Source organism: Neodiprion lecontei, chromosome 6, assembly GCF_021901455.1.
Source record: "Neodiprion lecontei isolate iyNeoLeco1 chromosome 6, iyNeoLeco1.1, whole genome shotgun sequence".
NCBI classification, from domain to species: Eukaryota; Metazoa; Arthropoda; class Insecta; order Hymenoptera; family Diprionidae; genus Neodiprion; species Neodiprion lecontei.
Window position 1 is genome coordinate 10,034,039 of NC_060265.1, and position 24,831 is coordinate 10,058,869.

Consider the following 24,831-nt stretch of genomic DNA (forward strand, 5'->3'; position numbering starts at 1 on the left):
GCGAATTTTCGAGGAAACAGTTTTGGGATTTCCGAACAGGGTGCCGCCCATCGACTCAATAATGTGACAATCTTATCCCGGGGCGGATTTCCTTCGATTTTCGGCTATTCACAGCGGTCATCGGATTTCCCTGGGGCAGCAAGTCTCTATACGTGTACACGACGATGTATTATACATGCACCTAGTCGCCATAATAGCCTATTTTCAACGAACGAAACACACCGATGAAATGTGGCGAAAGAGATATTTTTTCTTTATTCAAAGTAACTGTTTCTAATTGATTTATTATGTGAATTTAGAGAGAAACATTTCTTTCCTCACGTTCGGTAAATCTTGGTAAAAAATTAATTTCACGCGCGCGCGTGTGCGTGTCTATTATTGTAGCTTCTAGGACTTCATTTGTCTCATTTCGTCAAATTTTTACCATCAGCCAGAAATGTTATCGTCGCATTAATATGCCGCGATAGGGCGGCGGGTAGAAGCCATATCAGATCGCGTTATCCTGTGAATTGAGGCCGATCCGTGACCAAAGCAAATGTTTGGTACACCTCGCGAACAAACGGGGGACACCGTTAATTTCGAATCTAGTGAAATAAACTTTGCGGTTGTTGTTCTCGACTGTAATTATCATTGTGTGGTTCGCGTTAATTATACCTTGACCAAACTCAGTGAATATTTTCATTAAATATAACCCGTAATATGTATGTACCGAGGGGCGATGAGAGTTATGTGTTGTAACAAAAATTACATAGTAACGCGTTTGATTATTCGGTACGTGTTGCGTATTGTGCAATCGCAGCTACCGACGCGTAAAATTTGACATTATTTTATTTCTCTTTTTTTTTTTGTATTTCTTGTTCAAACATATGCACACGACGAAATTTGAAAATCAATAATAAATCGGAAAAACGATAAGCAATTCGATTATCCTTGTGCGAATAAATTTATTCCCTGCATTATTCATTTGGTCTTCTTGGATTACAGTAATATAAATATTGTAGCAATTTCAGACATATCGATAAAAATTTGAACTTTATTCGTATTGATTGGTTAATTTCGTTTTAAAATCAATAAATAAACATTATAGTTTCTGTTATCACAGCAGAATGAAATAATAGTTTCTATAACATTTCTACGTATAATACTTATTAGAAGAATCTGTAGTTTTTGGAAAATCAATTTAAAAAAAAAAAAAAATGGTAGACTATCCCCTTAATCAAATACATGCATAAACAGGGTTTTGGTTAATCCATCCAAGAAACTTGAATCGGCCGCGATAATTCGGAGGGAAGAAAAGATTGAAATGAATTCGAAGATAGAACCTTTTTCCTCTTCGAGATACGCGTACTCTTTTCGTTTACACTCTGCATGCCAAGTGTCGCAAAATGAGAGGATTTCGCTTTGATTTTTTACAAGTTTAAATTATAGCTCACGTCGGTACGTACGTACAACGTTCGCAAAACGTGAGTGAGGTAGATACGTCATGAACCTACCGTTTTAGGTAGGTACATCATGAACTGTGGTTTAACTTGCACCGAATGTACGGAATTTACGGCCAAAATCAGATCTGCTACGGTATATAAATTTAGGAGATTAAGGGATGACGGATAGCCTCGAGCCTCGGTCGGCCAAGGGCCCCGGGATCAACGTGGGGGTCATTCCACGTTCGTCGTTCTTGGCAATTTCTCTCCCGCTGCTGCAGCAAGGCGAGCTTATTTTATCGAAAATCGTGTACCCAGAGGTGCGGGTGTGATATGTACAAACGAACCAACCGGCCTGCGTCGGATTCCGGAAGTTCTATTCACGCTAACTTTGGGTTAGACGAGTCGTCCCAGGTTTACCACCGCCTCGCTATTCTTCACCGACTATAGTGTAACATTGATTGGCCCACAGCCATGGCTTTGTAACGACGATAAACTATCGACGGTTCCTCTTTCCCACGGCTGTGTCTCTGTCGTATATACTTAATGCTTAGCAGGAGAATCAGAGCTGCGTTGATTTGATTTTATCATGTCCAACGTTACTATGCGATGATCGAAAATCTCTAACGTATTCATCCTACGGTGTTTCCGTAAAGCCGAAGCTACCGGCCAAACTCACTAATGTCGATCAAAACGTGGCAGTGAAACCCGATACTTTTACGAACGATACTACTGTATTGTTTTATTCAAAGGTTTTTTTTCTTTTTTTTTTTTCTTTTTATTCGCCGTGATCGATATCTGGCTGCGGCCGCTAACTTTAGCTGCATATCCATCCTCATCGTTTGGTATCGTCATTGACTAGCCGAAATTCTATTTTTTCGAAGTTTTCCTCGTCGGTTCTCAAGTATCGCCAACGTCGAACGAATCCGAGGGAGGTTTGTCGAACCCGAATTTCATGAAACTGCATCGTCTCCCTGAGCGTCTGCAGAGTCGTCTGTTCGCAGGTCCTTGTCTCTCCGTTCGTTGTGAAATTCCGTTAGGTAGGCCGGTGAGGCTTGGATGGTTAGAATCAGACGGAGAAAGGGGAATTGAAAACGGAAAACGGGGAACAGGGGACAGCTGGGTCGGTTGACCCCACGTGCGAAGGACGTATACTTGTTCGCCTGCAGGGAGCAACTCCTTTACCAGTGATTCGAATCACCCCCTGGTGGTGACGACTTGCTTGCCGGATAGTCGGAGAGCGGAAAAGACACGCTTAAACTCGGATGCGAGGAATCGTTGCCGTTTCGGTACTCGCTCTATTATTATTATTCTCTAACGTTTGATCGTCGTGTCAATTATTGATCAAAAATTGGATATAAGGTTATGTTTAATAGACTTGGGGATAGTTGGTGAATATATTTGATCGAACTGCTCTGCGGTAAACGTTTGAAATGATTAGTTACGTCAAAATTCAAATTTTAATCTTGGGCGCAGTAATTACTGCGTAGAATCTATTCTTCACTCACGGATTTTCACGTGCTTTTTTCTATCTCCACTCGAAACGTGGAAAGGAAATTTTCAAATCCACGACTGAGACTGAATTTTTAAGTTACTTTTAGATTTTTCAATCACGAGTCTAGACGACAAGCGCTTCAACAACAACATGCTTACTCTCCGGTTCTTTCTTCACTTTCAATACGTTGTTGTTTACTGTAGGAAGAAAACCTGAAAATTTTATCGATTTGACTTGTCGCCGGTTTTGATACACGCTCAACTTTTTTGCTGCGGATTTCGTTCATCGCCGTTTTAGAGAAAAAAATAATTCCTAACCGATACGTGCCTAGTTTAGCGATCTCTTGTCGCATTATTTTTACAGTGCCGGTACGTGTGCTACGAACCGAGGGTAGCGGAGTGTGTAAATAGCAAATTAAGGCGAACAAGCTGCGTTTCGAGTGCCAATAACGTTTACCGTGAAACTAGGACACGTGTTCGGTAATCGTGAGATTTCAGCTGAAAAATACTGAAATTTATTACGCTGCAGAATTTTTCCTGTTATCGAGTATTACGAAAGTAAAATTAAAAGTGACAGTTGTAATTATACGATTGAATTTTGTCGAAGATGTACAAGACAAACTAATCTGTGAGTGGTCTTTTCGGTCGTATGAAAGCAGATGGCCTTGACCTACCGAACAGACGTAATATTAATCTGAAGTAAACAGTTTGTGGCCTATATAAAATATATAAACAGTCTGTGTACGGTCGTCTTGTAAACTGTCTTGAATTATTCGTCTACCGTAAAGCTTGAAATTAAAACGAAAAGTTCTTATCCGTTATTGTGAAATTTCTTCGAGCCTGAAATTCTTTAGCAATTGTTTATCGTTACTCGTGAATTAGTTGCGCACTCCGACGCGCGGAGTGTGCGGAAGAGTCTTATAATATTCCTCGGCGTCACTGGGATGGCGAAAATGCCTGCTGTTTACTCATCTCGCTAAGCCTGGATATCGTTATTGGAGTTTACCACGATTCCCAACTCCACCTCCACCTCCACCGCCCCCACGCTCGCTTCCAGTCGTCTCATCTCGGTGCAGAGGCGAGGATTCCGCCGGCTAGGATTTAGGATTAGCGCCAATCCACCGGGGCTCTACCTTGGCTTCGTCTTAAATCGGTGAACAACATGCTCTGGTTCCGTAACGCCATAAGTCACTGTATAAGAAGTAAATTTCAGACAACCGTATTCCGCAGGTAGGCCAATTCCTATGACGCGTGAATTCGAGTCTCTCGGTTCGCCTCGTCGTCGACTTACCTCCGCATATTTGCCACTTTCATGACGTACTCTTGGCGCTTAATGTCGAGTGCTTACTCGATTCATTCATCTCGATTTTCACCTCGTATACCGTAATGTATATGGGCTATGTAACCCGCTCGTTATACTCCTGCAGGAGAGTTTACGCGTGCCAGTTTCCCTCGTCTAGAGTTACACCTCAATTAATTAAGGGGATTTGCGTACCTACTACGAGTTAATCCATGAAATATTGAACCGTGTGTTTGCTGCTGTTGCTTTGAGGAATTGAAATTTTCACGTCACGTGTCTATTTATGGTAGAGAGCTGTATCTTGGTCAAGACAATAACACGTGTCGGTATGTTGATAAATTATTTTGTTTCACAAATTCTGGTCAGATTTAAGTTTTATTTTGCTAAATTCAATTCCAACGTCAGCGGATATGAGAACGGCAAATATAACTACTCACGATCAATACGGAGATTATTATAGATAATTGATTAATTATCGATTAATGCGGTATGATGCGTGACGCAATATACCTACACATATCCTGTTATTGGAGAGTAAATGTCGAACATGGTGGAAAATTTTTACATGTGTTAAAATGAAAACGTTATACGAATTCTCGATAGAGATCAAGACTGAGTGTTGTATGAAAATGATTATGACTTTCGAGATGTTACGTTGCCTGTAGTTTATTAAAAAAAAGAAACGCTTGATTTCGTACGATCAGTTCCAAATAGTTACTAGATGAAGCTTCGTTGCGCCTGAACTTCCTCGATCCTACGCAAATTGCCGTCGTTTGTGTTTTTTCGCGGTTTCTTTTTTTACTGATCCGACAGAAAAAGATGAGGATTAAAAATAAAAAGAAGACATATCTGGGATTCAACAACGTTGGCTTTTGACCAAGATAAGACCAACCAATTGTATTTCTTTTTTTTTTATTTTTACATAGAATCCGTGTATACAAGAGTTAGGATCCAATTTCGACGATAATTCGAATATCTCCAAGGTCTTGGTGCGTATAAACTTTTCTCTGATCATTTTGCATGAATTTTGATATGCACACCTACCAGCTATCCGCGTAAGTTCGAAGAGTAAGATCGATTGCCGGCTCATAAGTGAAATATTCAACCCGTTCATCGTCCATGAATGTATTCAAGTTTATAATGTAATTAAATACCGTAATAATTGTTGCAAGATATCACGCAATTACAGGACCACGTGAACGCTGGAATCAATATCAGGAAATAGCTTTGAAGAATTTTAAAGCCATGCTCTTGAAATTTGAATCAGTGAGAATTCACCAACTCCCAGTTACACTGACGATTCGGTGACTTTTCACTGTTATTTCATTGTGTCTTCCAGTGTACATACTATGATTTCCTCCAGTGGTATACTTGTAACTGATTCGCGTTTAGAGAGCATGCAATTTATATACTGCCAGTGAAATGTCGCGATTATTGTATCATGGAAACCGCAGCATTAGTCCTCCGCCTTGCTGCACGGGGATTTGGTAACCCTTCAACCGCGACACGTGACGATTATACGGAACATGAAGGCAAAAGAGCACATTTTGACTGCGGTCAGGCGGCCCACCGTGGACCTTAATTCTGACGTTATTATTTCGCACCAGGGTTTCGAAACGAGGATCGGGATCTTCGTTTATCCCATCGCTTATGGGGACTGAATATTCTCGACGTTTAAGCTCGCGGGAACATCGATTGGTCATTAAATCGGGTATCGCAGGGGGGGATTCGACGAGATAATCAATCTGTCGCTCATAATTACAGACGCTATTGGGATGTAATCAAAAGTTATATGTTGCTACATTTAAAAAGTTATTTCTATTTTCCAAAATAATCAGAAAAACTAATCACGTACTACATTTTTCTATATTTCGTAAAGTACCCGCGGTATTAAAATAATTAAAATACCTTACGAATTAGCAATTTAGTTTACCCAAATGCGAGCATTAAAAAACTTGGATGAACAAAGGCGGTTCGAAACAGCACCAAGCCATCAGCAAACGAGCGTTTCGATATAAACTCGTCAAAGCTAACGGAGGTTTATGTTCATTCATTCACCGTGATTAATCGTTTATTCAGCGGTGACTTAATTAACCACCCTATGCGGTAGATATTTTCTGGGATTGTATGGTATGCTCGGATCGCTGAACGATACACGGACCTGCGGCAATGTGCGAACTGACGAGCCTGTGTGGATACACATTTACCACGGTGCAAGTTAATTAATCGCGCAACCTTTGAACTGTGAGGTTTAAACTTACGAGCCACTGCAGTATGGGTATAGACACAGTTATATAACGTTAACGAACTATCCCTACCTTCATACCTGTGTATGTATGTATTTATGGGATTGCACGATAAATGAAAACCTTGGGATGGAAGAAGATCTGACTTCTAATAAGACAAATTTTTTCGTCATTTACTTTCATCTTCATTCTTTTACGAAGAAGATTCACCAATTTAATTTTATTTAAATTTTTTTTTTAGTAGCTTTGAGGTTGATATTTTTGATTTCTGATAGTTTTATTCTGTTCAATTGACTTTGGAAAGTCTATTCCTTTGTAAAATTCAACGGTTGATCGAGTCTCTCAATTGCGCTTTTTTTCTCCCGATGAGGAATAGTTGGGATGGAAAAACTTTCTTTCAGATAAACTGATTTCTTTATATAACTAGTTGTTACAGAATTAATTGTTCACAAAAAAAATTGCCTTTATTGACTCGCAGAATGACTTTCTCCCTTCGTCATCTTTTTTCAACTTTCCTCTTTTCCAAAAATTTCGAAAATAATGAGCGGGTTGTTTAACAAATCTGAAAATTAATTTAGCCAATCAATCAATCATATCGAAACTCCGCACAAACTTGTAACTATTTAAATTAGAATTCTGGATTTTTTAACTCCTAATAAAGAATTTAATTACAGAAACGGAATGTAAATAAAGGTGTACATAAATTATACCATAATAAAAATCCCTCCTTAACAACCTTCGCATTCTTGTTCACGCTTTGACATTTTTTGTGACCATGGAACTTGACATCTTTTGGCATAAACGTCTTTGCTCGGTGATTGAAACAACTTTATCGAACTCGGGTAATGCAACCTGATTCAAAGAAGACAGATCTTTTTTCTTCACAGTTAATAACGTGAACGAGGTCAGTTCACGTGAATTTTCGTTGATAACAGAAAGCGATTAGAATAGGCGAAAACGCACGCTGTCAGATCATGGGCTGGGCATATTTGGACAGCAACGTGACATCTGAAATGAATATCGTATCACAGTCCACTGCTGGCACAAGCGTAATTCAAGTCTGGGTTCGCAGCCACGCGCGATTCTGCTGTAAAGTCCACCACGTGTAGGTCGTAGGTTAACGGAATGCAGACACTTGTGACCTTTACAAGTTCAGGTAGCCTCGCCGACGACGTCGCATCGTCCGTATCCTGCGGCAACTACCACCAACTAACTTGCGAATAAACAACTGGTCGATGTCTCGCGGAATTCCCGTAGGTTGGAGCATATACTCGTCACCGCCAACTCTTCCTCCTCCTCCTCCTCCTCCTCCTCCTCCTCCTCTTCCTCATACTCATCCTCATCCTTCTTCTACCGGACGACTTGACTTCGCAGTAGTATTCACGCCGTTGTCACGTGGAGTAGGACGACACAATTATATACCTACCCTTTGAAGGTACTCAACCGTCGAATAAAGCCCAGGGGAACCAAAGCTCATCGTCACTGCTCGTATCGCCCAAGCGCCTGCCTCGTTTCTCTTTCTCTCTCTCTATCTCTCTTTCGCTGTCTTTCCACCTCCCGTTTCATGTGCGAGATGGATCCAATAGTAGAATCTTGAAGGATTCGTTGTAGTACACGCTGATGGCACTTTGATATATTATATCGATGCGTAACGATTACGCCGTTTTGTTCAACCATTTGCTTTTCCTCTTCTTTTACAGTGTCTATATTCCAAATGTTCCCCAACAGATTCAAGTATATTTTTGTACATATCTTGTGATGTAAGTACGAAAATTGACGAGCTTGAAGTTCGTAACGTTTACATAACGAAACGGTGCTTGTTTTTTTTTTTACAAATCGCTTTGCGGCAATTTTAAGAATTCCTTATCTGGGGACGGTCATAGAACTGAAGTTTTTGAATTTAGTACCTGTGCGAATGACGGTTGAGGCTTCTTGAAATTCGTTTCAGTCTATCGATCGTCGGCAGTTAACGATAACAGAGTCACACGCGAGGAATGAAAGAATGACAATTTTTTAACAAGATAACACGGTCGAGATATCGACTTACGGTCTGAAGCCCCGACGATGCTCTTTGGTGTGTATTGTTCAATAGCACGCACGGTTAAGCCTTTAGTCGCAGGGACGACTGTCTTTTTAGCAGTTCCCGGCTAACCGACGCTTTTGGATAAATACTTTCTTGACAGAATAGCGTGCGTGCCCGTAAGTTATGCGTATCTTACGTACGTATTGTTCTTTTTTCGTTTTTTTTTCAGCTGGAAATTGTTAGCACGTTTAATCAGAGCACTTGTGGTGAAAATAATTGAATCAATAGTGTTCAAAAAGTGGGAAAATGGAAGCTAGGTAAACACGTTCTTTCAACGTTCGCGTAGGAATTTGATTACAGTCGAGAGGAAATTCAAGGTACAATAAGAAAATAAACAAAATCGAGTGCTTTCTATTTTGTTGGAATTGTGTCGTTTATTGTTTACTCATAACGGCTCGGAAAATAAATACCAATCCGGACTGCAAGTTTCCAGAAAGTAATAAAATTCAGGTGTCGTACTAACATGTTTCGGATGGTACTACGTTATAATTAAATGCAAAAAAAAAAAACGTTCTTTTCGACCATTCAATATTGGTAAAGTTCAATATGATACACGATCTTTCACTTGAATATAGAGAATCAATTGGTGATGAGAAATCGGAAATTTATAAGATCAAAATGAAAAGTTGATGCTTACAGTTTCTCAGAGTTTATACGTATAAAGGGTTGGAATATCCGACGTCCAGGATGAAGGAAATACCGATATGAAAATTTCATTTTGCGAGCAACATCTAGCATTACGTTTGTCACATTAAACAGCTTACACTGCTTACACACAGTTTCGCTCTCAAATTAACCGACGCATTTCCGTCAAGCCATGGCTCATCGTCAGTCAGGCTTGGTGCTCGCAGCTAGTACGTACATATATATATACCTATATATATATATATGTATGTATGTATAATGTATATGCATACTACTTAGGCTGATGCTGTGCCGCCCGCTTCGGTGCCCAGCGAGCAACTTGTTAATTAACCTCAATTGCAAGGAGAGACTGATCAACGACGAGCAATAACTTTGAGCTCCTCCTGTATTTACGGGCGAAGGAAGCTGTTGAAGCTCGGCGGTTTTCACTTATCACGTGAATACTCCTTCCACGTACCTATATACCTGAAAAAGTTTGGCCGGAGCTGTGGGTATTTGAAATTATACCTAACGTCAATTTTTTGGAAAACTTAGGTAAATGCGTACAAAAATCGAAATAATGAAGGATGATTCAGGCTCTGATGCAGTGTCGTGAGAGTACGTCAAAATACAGAATATATACGTAAAACTGAAGACAAATATTCGATTACAACTCTCGTAGAATCAGGATTATTATTGTCGAAAGTGGCTTATCATTGTTTTTTCATTTATTTCGGAGCGCAGTTTATATCTCATGAGACTTGCAACGGTAATAAATATTGTACCAGGTCCGGTACTTGTAGCGGTTGGTTTGTGTCGTCGGCATACCTTTATACGCGAGCAAAACGGTTAATTCTGCCTTTCCCCCCGTATCTTGCAAACTTTTTCCTTCCGGTCTACTTTGAAATAAACTTTGTGTTCTTTTTCTTCTTCTTCTTCTTCTTCTTCTTCTTCTTTTACTACTTCTTTGACGGTATGGTTTTCTCAACTCTTGATCTATTAGATTTACTTGTGTATCCACTTTCAAGAGAAACACACAGGCGTGTAGGTATGTATTTTCTTGAAATGAAATCGAGACAGGGATGGGTGTGTTTTGCATGGGAAAGGAAGTCACAAACACACCTCGAAAATGTAACCAAGATCTCGTCTAAATACGCTCACATACCTAACCACCTAAAAAACCATGCTTTGTAGAAAGGAATCTGCATCGTTTAATCGGCCGCGCTATGCAAAGTGACGGAAGAGTTTTCAACCGTAGATATTCGTGATTGCAGATCGTGCAATGTTGACATCTTTACGATAGCCAGGCTAAAAAATTAATTCACCCAGACTTCACTTTTACCCGATCTAATATTCACGCCGAGGTCAACAGTCGAGAGGCAGACTAGTTTGTCAGCGTTGCTTGTGTTACACCATCTACTTCGCATAAACTCATACATCTATAAGTCGCACACTTTCAAAATACCGTCGACTTATTGGGCCGGAGTTGAAGTGCCTAATGTGAAAAGTTCCGAAAGTCCCAAAATTACGAATTATTTGTGCGGCGAAACTTGTAGCAAAGAAATCAAACTTTGAAGAAACAACCAAGTTTCTAATGGTCGGAGAACCCGTAGGCTCAAAGTCCCGAAATTCGAGTTACGATAGAGCGAAATTCTGAAAAATAAAGTTTCGATAGAGTAAAAGTCCGAAAGTTAAAATATACTCACTTTGCGTAGTTCGCTCAACGAGTGCGTGTAAAAAATCAGAAAAATCGAAAATCAGAATATCCAGGATCCCGAACGAAAAAATATCGAAAATCCAAAACAAACAAAGATTAAAATGCTGAAATTTCTCCAAGCCAGAAATTCACAGATCTGAAAATCTTCGATCATTCAGAATTTCGATGTTTCAGATTTTTGAATATTATCATTTTCGCACTTTGACTTTGAGCATCAGATTTCGGACCGTTTAAAACTTTGATGTTTCGTCAAAGTTTGATTTCTTTTACGTTAAGTTTCGCCACCAAAAAATTCGGAACTTTTGAAATTTGGAATTTCAACTCCGCCCCGACTTATTATATCCTGTCATATCGCTATCCAGTTACCAATTTGTTGTTATTTTTTGTTTTTTTGTTTATTCACTTATTCATTTTGTTTTTCAACTCTGTCCAGCTGATGAATTATGCATTTGTTTGTTTAATCTTTGTAGTTCTTAATCGAGACAAATCTGTTTCCCGCGGCGATTTAATTAAAGCGTCAGCGACGGTTGCTCGAGGGAATGTCAGCTGCTGACTGACTCAAACGATGATGGGCGATTCGTGGTCCGCAATCACTCCGATGATACTGCAACTTCAGCAGCAGAGGTGCAGCTTCGACTTCGTTCCGCGTTATCGTACATATATTTAGCTGTTGACAAAGTAGGATTTTACCATTTGCAAGCTCTTCTTAAGAGGGACACGCTCGTACCACGGTGAATGTTCACGTTGCGCGATTCTCTCGCTTCGCCCATTTCTGATGGCGCTGACGGAAAACCGTTATAATACCCGGCTCGCGTCTCCGGATATACTTAGGAAGCCAGGGGGCGTTAACTTTGACAAATGGGGTGAAATACAGATTTTCGTGAATAAAAAGAGTGGTCGTTTTTTTTTTACGTAAACAAGAAAGAATCAGATTTTTCTAAAATTGTTTCGAGTTACTTGTCATCATCGCCAACTAATCACCATTTGCTTTTTTCAAGGGGTATATAATGACAATATTGACGTATAAGTGAAAATAACGTTAAAGTGAAATATTCCAAAACTTCGTGATTTGAGAATAGAAAATTTATAATATTTAGTGGTTTTTCAGGTATCATCCTATTAATCAGAGCATTTCACCGCAACGCGTTCTTATTGTTCTAAAACAGTAATTCTTCGAAAAATTTTCTATTTCCAAATTTTTTTCATATTTATTACTTATTTTTTCATACTTCTAAATTACACGATAACATTATAAGACAGTGAAAGTATATTCCTGAACTTTTTCAGGTTGATCGGACTCGCATATTTGAAATGGTAACACAAAACGCCAGCTGTAATAACGTATAACTGAATAGAGAACAGCGCTAGGGAACGGAATAAGTCGCGTACAAGTGGGAAAAACGTACAAACGAGAAAAGTATAAGTGAAATATTTTCACACGGTTTATTGGCAGAAATTGCTAGGACCGAGAAAATTCAACGTTTATATGTAAGGGAGAAAAATGTACAAGTGCCCATACACGTGTTCGTATAACTGAGGTTTCACTGTGTTATTATTCTAATTTAAAACAGTTTTTGTTTTTTCAAAATTATTACCAACGAAATGTTTTGCATAGCGTGATTTACTATGTTCATGATGGAAAGAACCTTCTTCTGACGAGTCAAGAGAATCTTGTAATTAAAAGAAATACTTAAAATTAAAATTTCGTACAAATATGTTCATTTAGCTACAACGTTATTATTTAATCTCATCGTAATGTTCACTAGCATAAATCATCACGATATATTGAACTTTTTGAGACAAGCAAAGTGTTCAAAATTATATATTCAAATCGAAGTTACGCTTCGTTGTGTCGTATTCAATTAAAGATTGAACGTTGCTGCATTCTTTGTTGAAAATACGACCTACCTTAAAGATATCGCTGCTCAACTTTGAACGTTGAATTATACCGGATCATAAAATCTCGTAAACGCTTCTAATCTTTCGCATAGCTGCACGCGTGCGATAGAACAGTTAACGACTTGGTTCTTTTTTTTTTTTTTTTTGCTTTTCTACAAAATCCCAACATCTTCACACGAGCTTTTATCCGGTTACACGAAAATTTAAAGATGATAATTCTTCATCCTTCGTGTATACAACCAACGAGTTGCACACGATTATATACGTATTTTCACATCCCTTTTCCGACGCCCACATGCTTCCTACACGCTCGCATGCATATGTATTTCACGCTTGTGAATAATACATAGTATAATAGCATATACGTATATATCATGCATACATATACCTTTATGGATACACAATATCGTTGTGGGTAAATTTATACCTTATACTCCACTCGGAGGAGGGCGCATCGCGTAATCGATATTCATCGCAACGCCTCTGCAGTTTGATGGATTAACGATTTCCCATATACGTGCTCGTTCTCTTTCTTTTTCTACCTTCTCTACCTTGCTTTTTTTTTTTTTTTTATTTGTAATTTTATTCTCTTTTCTACCGATTTTTATTTTACTAGCTCGCTTCCTTCCCCCCCCCCCCTGTTTTTAATGTCACGCGGTTGATGCGACCGGACTAGTTGCACATCTTTCGACGCATAGATTCCGACTCTTCAAACAAATTTACGCTTTAAAATGCGACTTCTGAGTTTTCTTGGGAAGACTAATTTTACAAGTAAAGGTTACATATATACGTATATACATATATAAAATATCTATATTGAAAATCAATGAAAACTATATTTCTCTTTCGATTTTTCCGCAACCTACAATACGTTATAAAATCATATCTCTGTTATATAATTGGAAGCATTCATGTGTATATATATTATACACGTGTATAATACTTTATTATACATATTTGTGCCTCGACAACATAGGCGAATGGAAAGTATTACATATTACGTATGCGTACGCGGATTCGATCGGATCGGATATTTGTTCCTCTCACATTATACAACACAATTCCCGGAAATCCGTTGGCCAATTTTTTTATTTTATTTATTTATTTATTTTTTTATCTATTTTTTTATTTTTCCAATTTATTTTTCACTGGCACACTGCCGAGCAGCAACCGCGCTCAACGCCAAGATATACGCGGCGAGAATTACTGCGGGAGAAACGCGACGCGACTTATTCGAAGCCGTGGAGTGTGCCGTTTATGTAGTCAGGTGGAGCAATAAAACGTAGCGGGAACGAGTAAAAAGAAAAAATAAAGAAATGAAATGAAATAGAAAATAACGCCGCAAATTAGTCGGCTGGTTTTCCAATCTCACAAATCTGTCAATGGTTTATCATATGAGTCTGTGTGTGATGATGTTTAATGATTTTACGTATAATCACCTAATCCAACAATAAATGTCAGGGCTTAAAAAACGAGGGAATAAAATTGTGAAGAAATTTAGGGTGAAAATATAAGGCAAATTTTATTGTTTACTATTTTTATATATTACGCCACCAACTTTGATTGATCCATGCGTTGCTAGTGATTAGGGAATGAAGAATTGGCAATTACGCCGAATTGCAATTGACTTGAAACAAAATAATTACCTGAATAAATTGAAGCAGTTATGTGTTACAATATGTACAAAGTTGTATGTAACGCAAGTGAATTGCTTATTTTATGCAAATAATCTTTCTGTTCAATTATTCGGAATCAACCAAAATAAGTGAATATTTGTATTTCAGATGATACTACATTGTCCAATTATTTATCTTATGCGGGAATTAAATTTCTTATTATAAAGTTAATTGTAAAATTGAGAAAACGAAATAATTTCAATGCATTATTGAATAGAATTATCCAACGGTTAGATGAACTTGGAAAAAAACACTTTAATCATATCTTCTTTACAATTTACTGTTTCAGGTAAGCGACCACAAAATGAACGCCGTTTCTAGTTCCACAAGGCGGATCGGCGACTTGTGAGTATCATTTAATTAAATAGCATAATATAATGCAAATTGGGGTAATCATTGCATTACTGTAAATACAGTTGGTTTACTAACAGCAAAGTTGACACCGAGGCGTAGATATTATATCTTGGCACCGCAGCTACTCAACATTATTATTAACCCTCGACGCATGAAAGCTAAAAGAAAACAAAAGTACAATTTTTTCAGAGAATTGAAAGTTTCAAATGTAATTTTCCACTGTAATGTCGTACAAAGTACGACGTTTCAATTCGTGCCTAGTTTCGCATTTAACGTGAATTTCAATCGATACGTGCAGTAATTACACCAACGTTTTAATTGCTTGTAAACTCGACAGGTGTTAATTTATATGCACTTTTACGCATGAGTCGTTTTTATTATCAATAATTTGAAAGCCCGTTGACAGATGTTTTGAATACAAAGGCAATATGGATGACTAAAACATCAAGGCAACAACGTTGCTGTACAATTTTTATGCAAAACTATAATTCATCTGTTATTTCAAGATTTACACTAAATCGATTTTAATCGGTTTTAAAGGGATAACTGTAAAATACGTATTGCATGATTGATTTGTTTATTATTATCACTATTATTGTTATTATAATTTTTATTATTATTAGCTGAGGGAATGATTTGCTAAATTTAATACAAAAGATCATTGTATTACTCATTTACTACCGAGATTCCTGTTCTCGCAAAAAGGGGGCTGAACTTGGCATAATCCTAGTGCCAAACTGTTGCTTCGACGTATACGTACGCAGTATAGAGAGGAGAAGGAGAAGCCTATTTCGGCTAGCCGAGAACAGGGCGTGAAATAGGTTATGGAGATGTAAAGTGTCGTTTACATGATTTCTCCCGATGGTATGAATGTGACGCCGTGCGTAAACGCGGGGTCTGCCCGCGGTTTGGTGAGCGAACGAAACTGAGAAGTAGAGAGGGGGGGGGGGGGGGATGAGATTTAAAAAATAAAATGAAAAAAAAAATAACACGGAACGAAGGAGGATGGAAAGTACCAAAAGGCGAGAAAACGGAAGGGACTAAATCAGGCATCAGTATTCAGTAGAGGTCTCGACTCTTTTCTTTTCCCTGCCATTTATTACCATCACTCTATACGTATACATCTACGCACAGAAAGAAACTCTCGACGTGCTTATATGTATCTTCTTCTTTTTTCTTTTTTTTAAAATCGTTTACACATTAAGAGAAAAAATAAGTAAAGGAACGAAAGAAAGAATGGGCATGGCTAAAAGAGTAGTCTGTGTGGTCATTCTTTTTTGTTCTTCCCAAACTCTCATTTCTGTCCGCTTTAGATCATTGCGTTTTTACACGGATATGTAAGATGGAAATATAGCAAAATATTCATTGAGCAGAAGAGTTCGTTAATTTTATTTAAATGATTTAAAACACATCATTGACATCCAAGCTTTTTCTTGTAATTCCACTATTTTCAATTTGCGTATTTTTCAAGACATTTTCCTAGTCTGACAATATAATAATTTCACCTTCCTCTGCTCAATGTATAAATAACCTGTGATAAAAATCAATAAACAGTATCAATTTTTGGCCAAACAAACCTCCTTAAAAACAGTCCGAGTGAGTTTAACGCGGGAACGGAGGCGTGTTACTAGCAGTTAATAACCTGTAATTAAGTTTACGGGCACCGTTCGAGTCTCGTGAATAATTTTTTTCTCATACTGACAATTATCGTGAAAAATATACGGTAGGTACTTCTGACGCAAAAAAAAAAACAATCACTTTTGCAAACCATAAGCATAGAAGCAAGTGGCGAATCTTTACGACTGCTGTTGCACCTCTTTTTCAACCTTTCTTCGTTTTTATGGGCAGCATCGTTGATTTCGATAGGTTTCACCCAATATTATCCAATAGAAACCTTTCAATAATTGAAAGAAACTTACGAGCGTGTATAGAAAATTGGAATCTAAGGAGTGTGTGTGTGTTGTATACGCCTTCTTGAATTTTGAATCATTTCAATGATTCGAAGAATCAATTGTCCTCCATTCATATCCCATTATTAGTAAAATATCGTTCAACTCTTTTACAGTTATTCATTTATTTTGCCATGATCGAAAAATTCGTACAAACGGGCTAAATAGTCGCGAAAAAATTATGGTAATCGTTTGATCGATTGAAGATTCGGCAAGTTAAATAAAGAAATGTGCTCTTCGTGGTTTCAACTTGTTATAACATCTTATTTACATCGATTTTTTAGCACCTTCCTTGTAATTCGGTAATAATACAGTGGTTTTGACAATTTTTCTCTCCTTTAGCTCGTGTGATTGAGATATGATTCTTGTAAAAACTTGGCGAGAATTAGTTTTTCAAACGTCTCGCTGTAGCTTGGAGTACCCAAACGGCGACTGTCTTGCGGGTTGTAAGCGTCCCTATCGGAGAGTTATCGAAGACCGAGATGTTGAATGATGCTGAAGTTAGTAACGTTGCTGTAACGACTAACGTTTCGGAAAATCGTTATTTTACCGTTGCAGGAATGTCTGAAATTCAGAAAATCATAAGAAGGCAAAATGTACTCATATTTTGAAAACTTGACCACTTCAAAGTCACTGTAAACTTGGATAAGCATTAATTTCTTCCCCCCAGTGTTTCGATACGTTAACGTTATTAACTTCAGCCTCATGATGTCGTGTGGTTCGCCCGAATAGTTACCCCAAGTGTCTTGCGTTTGAAGTTTGGTGCAGCTATGCAAGTATATCGTGACTAAGTTGTCTGGTGGATACTCGGCGGTGCAACTTTCGCACGGGTACCTACAGGAGTTGAAGGAACAAGCAGAGGAGAGATTTGCCATTACTGTTTCCTCCTACGCATACTCAGGTAATGTAAAAAATCGTCTCACAGTTGGACACTAAAAAGATTTTTCTACTTTATTTCTCGCAAAACCCAAATCAGCAAGGAGAGAATTTGGTTGAGATTATTGACAAAAATCGTTTTTTTTTTTTTTTAATGTCTTGCACGATTAAAAACATTCGTACAAAAAAAAAAAACAAAAACATCCTTCCACCAATTTTTAGGCTACGGTATCATATGCATTGAAAAAAAGTTTCAACCTCCTGCCATGAAAATGTATGCCCAAGAAATCTTTCCGCACCGTTGCGAAAAATTCTTCAATTCTAATAATTGGTGGATGGATTTTTTTCTATACGACTTTCAGTAACGATTCTCTCAATTCTTCCTCTCATCGTAATTGAACGTCGCGAAGTGAAACCGCCATTCTGTGAATATTTTAATCTTAACATCTGTAAAGTACATGAGCGAGTTTTGAGTCTTTGAGGTGTCGGTGACGTCAGTCTGTCGTTTTTGCCGAGAGCTTCTGTACACCACGGAGGTATGTCGGTACCCAGGTACGCGTTCCTTTGAAGGAAGGTCTTACCTACCTGCCCCTCCGTCGGGGAGAGTCGTAAAGTGCATTTTGTCCTTCCGCGTAGATGCAGGTAGATACGCGAGTATCTGCTTGCAGCAGACGACAGGCTGGCCGGTGCTTCTCTTCGGTATTTTTCCTTTCCTTTTGGTCCTTCCTCGTCTCATCGTCAACGCGACCTCATTTTCTGCCATCGCGTCACAAGATCATTTCGTCCTTTCACATCGGGCGCGAAATCGTGACGCGTCTTATCCGCTATCTCCGTGTTATTATGTATTATACCGGCATTGTTAGTTTTCGTGAACAATTTTTCAAACTTTCGTGAACAACGCAGACAAGTAAGTAGGTCTGATCATTACCGATAAAGCGTCAAGGGGTGGTGTTGATCCTACCGCTTCGGATCGATTAAGAGGAACTTCCGGTGCTGAGGAAATCCATAAATCTCGGTGCTTCTCGCCTCCTACACTATCACAGTTTCTAACAATACCAAACAGCAGTTATATCGAATACAATATCAAGTTTATCACTTGATTTCTTACCGCTTCGGATTTTCACGACCAGATCGCGTTGGGTTTGGTTACGGTGATGGTTAATCGCCTCAGTTGCTCGTTTACCGACATTCAGGAAGTTGCCGGAGTTAACAAGGTGGACATAATTTTTTTTATTTGCTAACGTATACCTGTGCTGTAAGTATGCAAACACACTACAAGGTTCCTTCGTTCCGCAACCTCGAAACTGGATTCGCAAATTTTACCGGAGCAATATCATCTTCTCATTTGAAATATCAAATACCCAACCAACCCAGGAATTATTCAAGGGATGTTGGTCGTAGGGACAGAGGGAAAATAGTTTACTTGAAAGATACGAAGGAGTAGGTCAAATTTATAACGCTGAGAAACTTCTGCACCCCAATCGGAATATTACAAACATTTAGAGGCTCGCGGTAAAGGGAAGGCTCGTTGCTTGTCGGGTTCCAGGGCTTGTCTTTTCTCTCCCTCTCTCTCCCTCTCCCTTTCCCCCTCGCCCTGTGGTTAGAAATTCCGTCTGTGATATTCGGCTGTGTGGGTTACTACGGGCTCTGTTCTACCAACGATTGTACGGTATGCGCCTCCCGCCGTACGGCAGACAAAATCAATATGCTGGATCGAGCACGTGGTACTTTGACCACACCACTTCTACACACACTTTGTATCCTCCGTCAGACTTCTGTATCCACGCGATGCATAGAAGAGAGCCTCACGCTTCTAGCATTTTTATTGTTCCGATGTTTTTTTATGAAAAAAAATTCACCAACTTTCATGTTTTCAGAGTCCAGTTGAGTTGTAAGGAATTTTATTCTTTGTTTTTTTCTAATTGTTTTTTTTTTTCAAATGTTTTTCGAAATTTCGTACAATCAAGTAACGTTAGCAGAAGTTTGTTCTGGACCAATGTCTAATGTTTAACGTCATAATTATGCTTGATTAATATTTCGTAGGATTGTTTTTGTGAGTGTGTTAATGCAATCGAAATTTCTTTTCGTTCTTTTTTTCGTGCAATTATTGTTGCTTGCAGCTACTAGAGAAGGAAAAAAACGAAATTAAATCGAAAATGAACCAAAGATGTAAACATTTTTTTTATACTTGTATAAAAAAAATAAAATAAAATAACGACTACATGTCTACGACTAAAGTACGAATGAATCTACAATCTATTTCAGTTTCCCAGTACAGTCGAAGCAACTGATTGCAAATTTGCAAAGTTATATCGTCGTTCGTACGGTATATGCATATTTGCGACCGAAATGTGTCAACGGAAATTCAAGCGACTCGAGCGAGAGAAATCGATGCGAATGGTGTAGTAATTGACGGAATCTCCTTGAGCCCAGTTTATCGCGATATGGCCGAGCGCGATCGCAAAGTACCCATAGAAATGTCGTTTGTTAAACCCCTTTCGGGTTATCGCTCGACCACATCAACGTATGACATGCAGAGGCTGTTGCGAGAGGACGCGAAGATTTATACACAGCACGCTTCTCGGGTGTTCGTTATTTTTAGTTGTGAAAATTCTTACCTCTAACTTACTTTTATTTTCTTAATTTACATCATACAAGATGTTGTTTCAGAAAATTACTGTGTGTAATTATTTCGCGAGTTTATTGTTATCGTTGTAGTTGTTGCGATTTATACCGGTTATAAAAAATTTGAAAACAAATGCTGAAAATCGATGGGGTAAATTTTTTTATAATTGATTCGCCGACGTTCGTGAATTACAATAGTCAGTTTCGCACTTTTGCGAATAACCGTATAAACGCTGTGATCCCTAAAATAAACGCTTGGGTGGAAATATTTCTTCTTCGGAGGCAGGATGACTCATATACCCAACAAATGTATCTCAGAAACGAGTGTATAAAATTAAAACTAACAGTGCTTGGTGGCCGATACTTTCCTTGACGTTACAGTCTCTTGAGATCGATTTTTCGAGAAATAAAATTCGTATTTATATCAATTCTCACAATCACGGGTCTTATAAAAGTGTGTTCCGTTAAATTTCCGTTACGGTAAAATACCGTGATCAATGCACGGTGACTGTGTTCGGAAAACGAGGGTGAGACTAATAACATTCAATGAACAAAACATTGAGATAAAAGTCATCGTTTTGCAGAACCTGAGGATTAACGGAAGGAATTGAATTTAACAAATCCGACAATGAATATATTCACGGCGCATATTACGGTTTACCGAATTCCATAAAATTCTAAAGTTGCGAAACAACGAGTTTTTCTAAAAACTCACCGTTACAATAACGTTACAAACTTGAACCTGATTTCGCAAAGTATGTTATCACATGTAAAATAAATACCCCCCGTCGAGTGGATAATACAACGCGTATAAGAACAGACCAACGAGTAGCGACTGAAACTCGAAAGGAATCATCGTCCGCGGTAAAAGAGTAATTAAATATCTCCAGCGTTCCAGTAAAACGTATTGCTAATTGTACGCGCAAGCAACACATTCTCCAAGAGTTATCGAATACCCTCGATCGCGGATCGATACGAAAAAGTGCAAGATAAGATAGCAAATTGCGCAACGAATCGGAGATAACGATAACGGACGAGCACGAGAAAACTCGCAGTAGTTGCGAACGAAGTACGAAAAGATCGTCGACGGAGTATCAATTCGTCCCTCGACTCCGAGGGGTATTTCAGCCTCGTGTGCCGTTTCGGACGGTTCGACGGCTTAGCGGGGGCGGTCGGGGGGAGGCGGGGAGGGTCGACGGACTGGTTAATGAAGAGAAGATGGCGGTAGGGCGCGTGCCTGCGGCCATCCTCGACGAGCCGGTCGGTCCGTCCTCCGGTGACATCTGCATCGCGTCGCTCGTACTAGGAGGATGTTGGCGGGTAGGTAGGTACGTAGGTAGGTAGGTAGAGGAGAGAATCGTACCGTTCGTCGCGTGTCTGTGTGTGGGCGCTCGATCGGCTCGTGTCTCTCTCCCTCTCTCCGGGGTGTGCAGTGGTGTTGGCGGCGGTGGCATGCGCGCGATATCCAGCAGCGGCAGGCGGCGGCGTAGAGTACGCGTCGTCATCGCCCGTTCCTCCGTCTCTGTGTGAGTGTTCGTCCGTGCTTTCCCCTTTCGTTGTGCGCGCGTTCGTACGTACGTCTGACGCACAACCACCACCACCACTACTAACTGTACTACCAGCATCGCGGCACTGACACACGTAGACGCTGCGAGGCTCCATCCACCTCCATCCCCCTCCTCGTCCTCCTCATCCTCCTCCTCCTCATCCTCCTCCTCCTCCTCCACCATCTCGTCGTCCTCGTCGTCGTCGTCGTCGCGTCGTCGTCGTCGTCGTCGTCGTCGTCGTCGTTGCCGTGTGTAATTGTGTGCGCATGCAGACAGAGTGTGGTGCTCGACCGAAACGCCATCTTAGTACATCGCGGCAAAATACCGTCTGCCAGTGTTGAGTCCGATCGCCAACTAGACGGACACCGGGCGGTCCGTTTTACTTACGCGATTATATGTATATCCGTTTAGAATAATTGTTTTCGACGCGCGTTAACGTTATCTTCGTTCGTTAAAGTTTCCGTGAGTTTGTGGGATTTAATTTTATAACCTGTGTGTGTGTGTGTGAGTGTGTGTTTTTTTTTTTTCAATTCTCATTTTTTTTCCCCACCGTCTCTCTTATATTCTTACTCTGCGTATAATATCCGTAACCTTGTCGCTGTCTTTCCTCACCTGACTGTACGATGATTTCTTTTCCTCATTTAAATACCCTAGCTTTTTGGTATCTTTTTATCCCCCCCCCCCTCCCTCCGTCTCCCCCCCCCCCCCCCCCCCTCCATCACCCACAATTATCCGTAGATGTTTACACACTAATTCCTACTGGTAGTAAAGAATAACAACAACGTATCGTCGTCGCAACTTTGGAAAATTACCCCACCGCGTACTCCGCGCGTTAGACTTTTAACTCTATAATTTATTATTTTAATTTCTTCTTTTCTCTGTCCAACTCCATTTCCAAAGAGCGAATACTTGGGTGACAAACGACTAAGGATTAAATCACAAATAAAATTAAAAAAAAAAAAAAAATGGCGAGCAAAAATGTGTTTGCGTTTCGAACGGCGCAAGGCCGACTTAAGGCGATTCGACATGCACAAAAATGTACGTGTAACATTGCGCGACACTCTGTACGAAACCTACAGGCGGTAGGTGCAGTGACGGTAGGTCGTGGTCCTTCTCCGAAACGGGATCCCGTCACGGTCGGTGGAGGGGGTGGGGTGGGGAGATGTGGCGGAGGTCAGGGAAAAGAAGATTCTCCATTATGCATTCGATACGATTCTTTCTATTGTTAATTAATTCACAATTATAATGCTTAGCTCCGCCGTAGAAGATATCAGCCTGATAAATCTTTAAATATTACATATATATATACATATATATATGTGTGCGTGTGTGTGCGCACATAGTTCGAGATACTAAATGGATTAATTTCTTTCTTGCCTTTGAAATTTTGTGAATTTGTCAATGTCACACAAAGACTTTGGGTCGGTAGTGATTATTTTATCATTTCCTTATCATCCGGTGCTTTTAATGTCAAATACGTCATTCGGAGTCGGAACGAGGAGAGAGAGAGAGAGAGAGAGAGAGAGAGAGGGGGAGAGGGGGGAAGAGGAGATTTGTTAAAAATTTTTTTTCGATCGCGGGTATATTTTCATCGTAAGTTTTTCTTTTGTAACACCGCGGACTCGCCGCGGCTGCTGATACTTGTCGTGTTTGCTTTATGTAAGATATCGCTATTGGTTCTCGAGTAGCTTCGTGTCTCCGCCCCCGGGATTGGTTAGGCCACGAGCACGGGAGGGCGGGAGGACTCGCGATTAGCGACGTCATGCTTCATACCGGACCAATTTATTTACACGCACGTACGCACGTGACCTAACAGATATTCTTTCCATGATTTCAGGAATACTCTTTCCTTACCTCCCTCCCATATTCTTGCGCAAAACATCTTTCGACGACGAGGACGACGTCGTTTTATATCTGTCCACACATGCGTGAAATAATAATTTTTTCCCCACACTGTTTGCAATATAATAAAATTATAGTAGAGATTAGCGAAGTTTTCGACTCGTTTTAGATTGTTATTATTAATTTTATTATCGTTATCGTCGTAGTTACTCATATTTTAATGAAAATGTCGCGTCGTGATTATTTTATTTTTAACACCGTTCATCGGTATGTTAAATTCTTGCTACTCTCTTAATTTTCCTCGGCTCGGGGTTCATGCGACGCGTTACGGAGGTGTACGGGGCGGAGAATAGAAAGAGATAAGATATTTCTTATTCACTCTCCCTTTCTCTCTCTCTCTCTTTATGCTCGGCCATCCATTTGCTCGGTAGTACCGGTGGGGGGTAGAAGCTGATCCCCTCGAGAGGAGAAGTTACAGAGGGGGTTAAAATAAAGGGGGTTAACACACTGTATCACGTTATATCATCTACACGATTACGAGAAAACGAAAACTTTTCACAGAGGTGCGCATGAAGTTACGTTTTCGATTCTGGTTCCTGTTTTTTTTTTTTTTTTTTTTCCCCCTTTTTCTCGTTAATTATTCGCCATCGTCAACGTAGTTGTTCAACCGCTGCCGCGCGGCGATTTTATCGCGTAACCGATAGATACGTAATTGTTGTTGTATTTAAAAAGGGACAAGAATAAAACTTGAGAAGATGAGCATCGCAAAGTTCTCGCGTTTGTGGGCGTATGAATAATTAGACCCCGTATTATAAAGTGATTGGTTTTAAACGCGGCGTGATTCGTTTATTAACGGACGTATTCAGCCGTCCGTCTACAGCGGGTATGCCTAGTATCTTTTTTTTTTTTTTTCACAGATATCAGCACATCGTCGCGTCGGTCGCGCCGATCGTTTTTATTTTTTTATTTGTTTTTATTTTTTATTCGTTTGTATATCCTTGTTCCGACGACCGACGCGTAATGTGACAATATACTTGTATCTTTTTTTTTTTTATATCCAAGTACGCACGTATAATACATGTTCGTCGTTTTCTTACTCTTTTTTTATAAATTCATTTCGTTTTCATTTGCTCAGTTGTTTTCCGCTGTCTATTCTTCCGTCTACTTTTATCATACGC

The 24,831-nt window shown here is 39.5% G+C and overlaps 1 protein-coding gene across 6 annotated transcripts in view; it reads left to right on the forward strand.

Moving 5' to 3' along the window:
• The window catches only part of LOC107221296 (AF4/FMR2 family member lilli), a 206,422-nt gene that overhangs the window by 54,587 nt on the left and 127,004 nt on the right, over positions 1–24,831 (forward strand). For 2 of the 6 annotated variants that reach the window (XM_046744522.1, XM_046744523.1), the window contains exon 1: positions 22,085–22,273. The exons of 3 other annotated variants lie outside the window; for them this stretch is intronic. Coding sequence is in view for 1 of the 3 variants with exons in the window: in XM_046744519.1 (XP_046600475.1) it covers positions 14,765–14,805 (41 nt within the window). In the remaining 2 variants the exon portion in view is untranslated. Of the gene's footprint in view, positions 1–14,749; positions 14,806–22,084; positions 22,274–24,831 lie in introns of those variants that run through there. One more of the 6 variants, XM_046744519.1, reaches the window with a different exon arrangement.